We start from the raw sequence: 8764 nt of genomic DNA, 5'->3' as shown, positions 1-8764 counted from the left end.
GCTCCACTCTAACGTGCGACTCCTCAGCGGGCTTCTCCTCACGATGAGCGGCAATAACCCGTGAGTGGCCCTCCCGCGAGAGGGCGCGCCGGGTGGCTGCGGGCTGACAGGACCGGTGGTGCTGAGGAAGAGACCGGGCGGGAGCTCGCAGGGTGGCGGGGGGGTGTCCTGTGGGCAGGGAAGGAGGCAGGCCGGCTTTTAGAGTTGTCCCTCCCGCCGGGCTCCTATCCCCGGCCCTGCAGGGGCTGAAGCCCGGCTCAGTCAGCGCGCCTCACTGCCCGGGGTTCAGCCTGTACCCCTTGGGGTACACGGTACAACATGAGCGTCCTGGTAGAGGTGGAACGGTTTTCTCTTTCCAAGGGTGCCCAGTGTAGGTCACGGCTCTTACCCTGACTCAAGTGATTCCCTTCATTTTCAGGGCTTTCCTGTAAGGTATCGTTTTACGTTTTGGATGGGTTTGGGGGGACTAATTGAAGCCAAAATCCCATTCTAAAACTGTAACTTTATGGCACTTCTGCAAACATACTGGAAGTGTTATGAAGGGGGTTTGTGAAATGTAGGAACATGTGGATTAGGACCAGAATAGCTATACAAGGAGCTGGGTTGCCTTGTAAGCTTGAGTCCATTCAAACAAAATGTACTTCAATGGATGTTGACAACATGTGGTTTGTTACAGAGAGGATGGGGGCTGCTCCATTTTGGAAAGCAATGGCCAAGGCAGCTAAACACAAGCTGATGTTACTTATGAGGGAGCGGCTATTACATTTGTTTGTATACAGACAAAATAAATTGGCAAGATAATCCCTTTGTGAGTAGGTAGTAGCTGTTACCCAAGGGCCCTTCCAGTTCAGTAAAGCAGCAGCAGCAGTTGAAAGCTGAAGCCAGACTAACCAAAGCTACAAATACTTGAGGTCTGTAAGGTTTTCGATCTTATGCGGTTAGCTGATCTCAGCTGTTCTGTTTGCATTTCTTCTAGGGAACTCTTTTCACCATCTCAGAAATACCAGCTCCTTGTATATCATGCAGACTCTCTTTTCCATGATAAAGAATATAGAAATGCTGTAAGTAAGTATACAATGGCCTTGCAGCAGAAAAAAGCTTTAAGTAAAACTTCAAAAGTAAGACCTTCTACTGGGAATACTGCATCAACTCCTCAAAGCCAGGTATTTAAATAATTGACTAATGTGCTGCATAAAATGATCGTGTTCCCCCTTACAGTTAACGTTGCTGACTCAATAGTACAACATTAGATTGTGGATTTATCATATGAAATAAACCTGACATTTAAGGCTAATTCGTATGGTGTTTTCTAATGCAAAACTTAATATGGTCTCACACATGAAGGGGTTTTTTGTATGTGTGGTTCATGCTTTTCATATGAAAATGGGAGCGATATGATAGTAGGTTGCATTGTTAACTTTGTTGTGCTAGGTTTTTTCAACATAGTATAAGCCTTTAATGGGGAAACCTTATTAATTTTTTTTACTTGACTAAACCAGCATTGTACTTTAAAGTTTGATTTTTATTTCAGTGTTTACCATCTGAAATTGAAGTGAAATATAAAATGGCTGAGTGCTACACAATGCTGAAGCAAGATAAAGATGCCATTGCTATTCTTGATGGGATTCCTTCCAGACAGAGGACCCCTAAGGTTAGTTCTGGCAGGCTTTTGTCACAAGTCCTTGGTCAGCATATCTTGAATCTATAGGTCAGTATCTGGTCAAAAAAGAGTGTAGCCTAGAGGTATAATGTCATTGTGTCTTGGTATTTGCTTTTGTATTGGTTAAATGTTGTTTGGAAATGCTTCCTATTGTTTAAATCAGACAAATTTTGTATTGCCCTGTTGGAAAGAATTAAAAAAAAAAAGTGAAAAGGGTTAAATGGTTATGTGCATCTTTATAAATGTTTGTGAATTACCTGGTTAACTCTTTAGTATGCACATGGCAGGCAGAATTTTACTTGTGTGCAAGGATGAGGAAATGCTATTTTTTTTAACTCTAAAAGCATGTAAAGTATTTGTTTGTCTATACATAAGGCTTGGAATCTGTATCATCCAGTCAAACATGTGAATGTGAGAGCCAAAACAATTGTTTAAATGAATGTACTTTGCCTGGCTATAACCACAAAGTGGAGTCCTAGTCTCCGTGGAAGAGCTGTCTACAGGAAGGGCATGCTGTCACCTGTTAGAGCCGAAGGGGAGGTTTGTAGCCTTGTCGTCTGACAAGGTTGACTGTTCTGTGGTGTTTTCACTATCAGCCAGTCAATATAACTTGCTAAATTGTGATTGCTCAAACTGAGCAAGTGTTCTAATATATTCTTGAACCCAGAATGTGTATGGAATAGCACTTCATGTCTTATTGTGTAGTTTGAGTAACGTAGGATCCTTGAAAGGCTGAAGACTTTGGCAAGTAGAAGGAATGCCAGTGCTCCATCTTTTAAATTCATCCTTTTGCGTAAGAATTTAGATAATGTTAAATATTTGGATCCCATTGTGGTCTGCAGTGCCAAACGTGTTGAGTCTTTGCTTGCTGGCTCTGTTACATCGTAAGGGCTTAAAAGATTAACAGATCAGGTCAATCAACTATATTTCATGTTAACGGTATTCCTGTATTGTGCTAACAGCATACATGGCTTAGACTCTAATAACATCAAACTCTTCTGTTTAAAGACTAACTTACGGAACAGAAAAAGAAGAAAAGATTGGGAAAAGAAAACTTTATCTATAAACACTGGTAAAGTTTTGTAGCAGAAACCAGCTACTTCTGTTATGTAGAGCTCAAGTAATTTCTGTTCTTTTATCAGTTGTAACTTCATTCAGAAGCTAAATGGAAAGTTTCTCTGCCTCCCTAAGCTAATTCTCTTAAAGACTCTATTGATAGGGAGAGATCAACTTTTCATACTTGACTCTACCAACATTTCTATTGCTTGTAGATCAATATGATGTTGGCAAATCTATACAAGAAAGCAGGTCAAGAACGCTCATCTGTTACGAGCTACAAGGAAGTACTAAGGCAGTGCCCTTTAGCGCTTGATGCCATACTAGGTAGGTGTCTGCACACTGTTAGTATTTCAGTATTAAACAGTATTATAATTTGGATTATGCTTGGGACTAGGTAACTGTCTTGCATTTACATGTAGTATGTAATGCCAACATTATGCAAATCATAAAAAGCATTGCAACAAGCTGCTTGTTTATGCTTGTCAAGGGATGGAGTTTCTGGTCTTCAGACAATTAATTTGTATTAAAAGCAGTTTATGGTGGCTGAAATTGATGAATATACCATTCTGAATAGGCTTGCTCTCGCTGTCGGTGAAAGGTGCAGAAGTGGCCTCTATGACAATCAACGTAATTCAGAGTATTCCTAACCTGGATTGGCTTTCAGTGTGGATCAAGGCATATGCTTTTGTGCATACTGGAGATAACACAAGAGCGATAAATACCATTTGGTAAGAGTTCAAAGAACATGCTGTCATCAAATAATGTATTTATATTTATGTATAATTATATTTTAAATGGCATTATATAAATAACAGGCTTTTTTTTCTCTTAAAGCTCTTTAGAGAAAAAATCGTTGCTGAGGGATAATGTAGATTTACTGGGGAGCTTAGCAGACCTGTATTTCAGAGCCGGAGATAATAAAAACTCTATTCTGAAGTTTGAACAAGCACAAATGCTGGATCCTTACCTAATAAAAGGTGAGTAAATCTAAAAGAAAGTTAAACTAGTGTAATAATCTGATGAGTGACATTAGGGTAGCAGCTACATGCAATCAAGCATGCAGTGGAATATTATATGTTTGCCTGGATTTCGATTCAGAATTTATATTCAGAAGCTGTGTATCTGAATCGTTACTACCATTGCACAGTTTAAAGTAGGTGTTTGTGGATTTGGTTTTGGGTTGTTGTGAATGAACTTTCAGTTCCTTGATGATTGATCTTTAAACGTTTCACTTCAGGAATGGATGTATATGGTTATTTATTGGCACGCGAAGGTCGACTAGAGGATGTGGAGAACTTGGGCTGCCGTCTCTTCAATATTTCTGATCAGCATGCGGAACCCTGGGTGGTATCCGGGTAAGTTGTTTTTTTTACCTTTCTCACTCCCACTCTTGATTTGCTGCATGCAGCAGATTACAGTCGATACAGTGAATTCAGCTTTTTTTGTTCAGAAGGTGCTTTTCTGTCCTGTCTGTTCTGTTCTTGGGGTAACTTCAATTAGCTATCCATAAATATATATTTTGGTTGTTTTCTGGATGTTTAAACCTGTTAGAGTTACCACATCTGTGCCATAACAACAGTACATTAAATATCTGTAACAGTTAATATTCATACTGCTTTTTTTTTTAAACTCCTGAAGAGGGCTTTTTTTCCCTGAACACTTATTCTTAACTTCAAATGCAAGAAGCTCAATGTTTGCCTGTAATTTTTATTTTCTTCTTTTTGCTTTTAAACAGCTATGGATGTGCACAGGCAGTGCAGGCAGTACATGTTTACAATCCCTCTTGTCTTTCCATAGGTGTCACAGTTTCTACAGTAAACGATACTCTCGTGCCTTATACTTAGGAGCCAAAGCTATCCAGCTCAATAGTAACAGTGTTCAAGCTCTCCTTAGCAGCTGCTCTTAGGAATATGGGCCGAGTACAGGAAGCAATTATACACTTCCGTGAAGCAATACGTCTTGCACCTTGCAGGCTGGATTGCTATGAAGGTGAGTGAAGTGAAGCTACTCACCTGTACAGTTATGGTTTGGTGTGAAAGTTGGTGTCGTGATGATGATGATGAGGCAAGGGAATAGACAAGAGGTCTTTTCTCCTGCTGACTTTCTAGTAAGTAAATTATTATTATCCGAGAACCTATAAAGCTCTGGTAGAAGCAGTCAGATGAGGGATACTAGAGGATGCATGTATTTTTAAGAATGATTTTCAAACAGGGTTTTTCTTGTTCTTTTTTGTTTTGTTTAATCTGGATATAGACAGACGTGGGTATTCTGAGCAGATCCCTTTTGGATGATGACATTAACTGTATGGTTAGTTCCACTGGGAGCTTTGTTTTGTCATACTTTTGTCATGTTTATTTAAATCTTGTTGATCCCAAACAGCAGCTTCAAGTAAATAGTAAGTTGTGGAGAGTTCAGGTGAATTATTAGTACTGGAATCTCAGTATTGGAATTGAACAAAAATCTTAGATTAGGTGTGCTTAGTCTTTTGTTTTAGGCTTTTTTTTTTTTTTTTTTTTTGTATTACCTACCCGTAAATAAAAGTGATAAACTCAATTTTCTGTAGAATGGAGTTGTTAAAATGTATAGAGTCACTTTCTCAATTGCAATTTGCGTTTGCTTATTGGAGTGTCAGTTGTTTGGATTCTGAGTGCTACTAAGTGCAAATGTTTGAGGAGGGGTGAGTGTCTCTAGTGCTGACTCAAAAACTGAAATGTTTTCCCTTTTGTATCATTAGGTCTCATCGAATGTTACCTAGCATCCAACAGTATCCGTGAAGCTATGGTTATGGCAAATAACGTGTATAAAACTCTGGGAGCAAATGCACAGACACTCACGCTGTTAGCAACAGTCTGTCTCGAAGACCCAGTCACGCAGGAAAAAGCAAAAACATTATTGGACAAAGCGCTAACGCAAAGACCTGATTACATTAAAGCTGTGGTAAAGAAAGCAGAACTTCTTAGTAAGTTCCTTTTTTTTTTTTTTCCCCATGTCGATTGATTTAAAGCATACTGTTTTACATGAAGAGCGTTCTGCAGCCTCATCAATGTGAAGAATGTAATGGTGGTGTTACAGCCCAGGGATTTATCGGTTCTATCTAAGGAAAAAAATCACAGGAATTAATTGCATTAAGCAACTGATACTACACCAGCACTTAAAACAATTGCAAACAAAATGTTTTGACTTCAGAGTATGTGTAATTGTGAGTGTAGCAGTTATTGCAACAAAAAGCCGCTGTTCAGAGTTAATCTTGCAAAAAGTCTGTCACTGCTATCCCCCATGCTGACAGTTCTGAAGGAAGAAATAGCCTTGTGATGACTCTGTGTACACATTCTGACTTTTGATAGATTTATCTAAACTATTAATTAAAACTGTAGTTTTGCATATAAACAGGTAGAGAACAAAAGTATGAAGATGGAATTGCTTTGCTGAGGAATGCACTGGCTAATCAGAGTGACTGTGTTCTGCACCGAATACTGGGAGACTTTCTTGTGGCTGTCAATGAGTATCAGGAAGCAATGGATCAGTACAGTATTGCCCTAAGGTAAAGCAGGGACTCTGGGATTGCAGTATATTTATAAGAACCAATAATCACCTTGACAAAGTAAAAAGTTGAGCCACTGATTGATTAGGACGTGCATCAGAGGTAGCTTTATATCATTCTGCCTTAAAACAAACAAAAACAAATTACATCCTGTTAATGAATTAATTGGTCATAAGGCATTGAACTGAGAAGTGCAAAATTTAAGGACTGCATTAATGCTAAACACGTTAGTAGGCATGCGATTCATTGACTAATGAAAGGATGAAGGCATGGATTTATTTATAGTTATTATATAGTCAGGCACCTTAAGATCCATTCCTTTAGACTAGAGGGTCCTATATAAAAATGAGCTATTAAGTAAATTTGAACACTGTGATTCAATTTAACATGACCTAAATGTTATTTTAGGGTGTTACCACATTAAATGTTAGCATGTTTTGATTTCAACAAGTTAAATTTACCTTAAATCTAGCACAGTATGTCCACTATAAATATAGCTTAAATGGGTCAGCTGTTTTTTGCTTGCATATGTTTAGTCATAGTCATTTAAATTTGACTTTCACGTTACTTTATAATTAGTATTGTCTGGAAGAGTTGACTTAATTTTCTGGAAGCATGTAATGTTTAGACAAGCGCGTTCTTGGTGATTAAAATTGGTTTATATGAACATTTAATACTCAATGTTATGGTCAGCCTGAGGTGAAGTTGCATCATCTACTAAATTGAACTTCTTGATGATGTTAAACAGGAAGTGCAGACAACAAGATGAGATTTCTTTTTTTTTTTTTTGTTTATTTTTTCTTTAAAATACCATCATAAATACAACAAAAAAAATGTTTTAGAACTATGCTATCTTTTTCTTACTTTCCTCAGTTTGGATCCAAATGATCAGAAGTCACTAGAAGGAATGCAGAAAATGGAAAAAGAGGAAAGTCCAACAGATGCAACGCAGGAAGAAGATGTGGATGATATGGAGGGAAGTGGAGAGGAGGGGGACTTGGAAGGCAGTGACAGTGAAGCAGCTCAGTGGGCAGATCAAGAGCAGTGGTTTGGCATGCAGTAATGGCCTTGCATCCTGCTGCTTGTTTTGGCACTTGAACACACTGCTAGGGCCATTCTTTGAAGAACATAAACTGTGATTTTTGCAGCAACAAAGGACTTTTTTTTTTTTTCCTTTATTTTTCTTTTTAAATAGACTCTGAAACCATTTCATAGTTCTATGCATCTCAATGCCATGAAGGTTCTTGATGCCTCTTATTTATTAAGTGTAAGGGACTAACTGTATTGGAGGTTATTTGCAACTTTCATTTCAGAAAATTCCTGATAAAACTGAGAGCATTAGAATGTGAAGTCGGTAATAAGCCTGTTGTTTATGGTGAAAACAATGTCTGAATTCTGTCCAGGGCTCTGTGTGCTTGATCAATTTGTAAATACAGGGGTTTGTACTCCTTTGTGGAGAAGGTCTTGCTCTCTTGTTTGTATGCTACCGTTTGGGCTTGGGCTCCTGTTGAAGTCTGGAGGAGTTGCTTGAGCGTGGCTGAAAGCAGCACTTTTCTCTTGCTGTGTTTGTTGAATTAATTTGTCTTTTTGTAAGGCATTACATGTGCTGTAAAGAAGTTTGGTACGCTAGGCAACTTTGACTTACAGGACACTTTTGTAGCTGACTGATTTCTATGTGTACAGAATTGAGCCAGTGTTGAAGAATTACAGTCATTTCCTCAATCCTTACTAAGCCCTGTAATCACTTAAAGTCTGTACATGAACATTTATTTTTAAATGCAGTTTAGTTTTATTTCAGAATGTTACTAAAAGATTTTACAGCGGTGACTCAAAGCACTTCACATTCTGTATACAGCACTGACATTTAAAATGACAGAAAAAGAATTTATGCCTCTTCACTTGCATTGCTGTAGAAACGTTAAATTATGCAAATACACTTATTGTCTTGGTTTTGCCATGTTTATATACTTCATGTTTTTGTCAGGTAATATGTGAGTTCATGTGTTTTCGCTCACCTTTTGAAGCAAAGTTGAATTGCTTCACGTACAAATTCTCAACATCAGATTTCAAGGGTGAGCTTTTGTGTAATCTAGAAACGGTTTCAGTTCTGTGGGCTTGATGTGTGGGAGGAGGAATTACTTCTTGCTCTGATTTTTCTTACAGCCCTGATTTCTTTACTCTTTACTAAAACACGCGTTTTTATCTTTATATTGGCAATTTGATTCCTTTTGTATTTGTTTGGTTACCACAGGTATGCTGGAGCACACAGACTTTTTTTTTACAAACCTAAAAAATAGTTTTGAGTACTCGTTGAAGGAAAAATGGTGACTTGATACAAAACATGACACAGAAAACAAGCTTCCCCGTAGCTGCAGATGTATAGTGCAGATAAGGGTAAAGTATCTCTCCCTCTGTGATGTGCATTACATCAATTAGAAAAATGCACAACAAAAAGAATAGGCAGATTAATTCTATTATAGTCTATTTTGGAAATATTTCACTAT

At 38.1% G+C, this 8764-nt stretch overlaps 1 protein-coding gene across 1 annotated transcript; it reads left to right on the top strand.

Moving 5' to 3' along the window:
* The first annotated feature begins 6 nt into the window (after nucleotides 1-6).
* On the top strand, nucleotides 7-8542 carry ANAPC7 (anaphase promoting complex subunit 7). Its single transcript, XM_009643114.2, is given in 12 exon segments — nucleotides 7-60; nucleotides 977-1163; nucleotides 1532-1651; nucleotides 2932-3043; nucleotides 3294-3447; nucleotides 3554-3696; nucleotides 3957-4074; nucleotides 4517-4609; nucleotides 4611-4708; nucleotides 5454-5678; nucleotides 6110-6260; nucleotides 7134-8542. Coding segments are annotated over 12 exon segments (1608 nt in total). The 5' UTR covers nucleotides 7-43; the 3' UTR covers nucleotides 7324-8542.
* The last annotated feature ends 222 nt before the right edge of the window (nucleotides 8543-8764 follow it).

Source organism: Egretta garzetta, unplaced genomic scaffold (genome assembly GCF_000687185.1).
Source record: "Egretta garzetta isolate BGI_Z169 unplaced genomic scaffold, ASM68718v1 scaffold447, whole genome shotgun sequence".
Lineage (NCBI taxonomy): Eukaryota > Metazoa > Chordata > Aves > Pelecaniformes > Ardeidae > Egretta > Egretta garzetta.
This window is presented reverse-complemented; position numbering and strand designations above follow the sequence as displayed.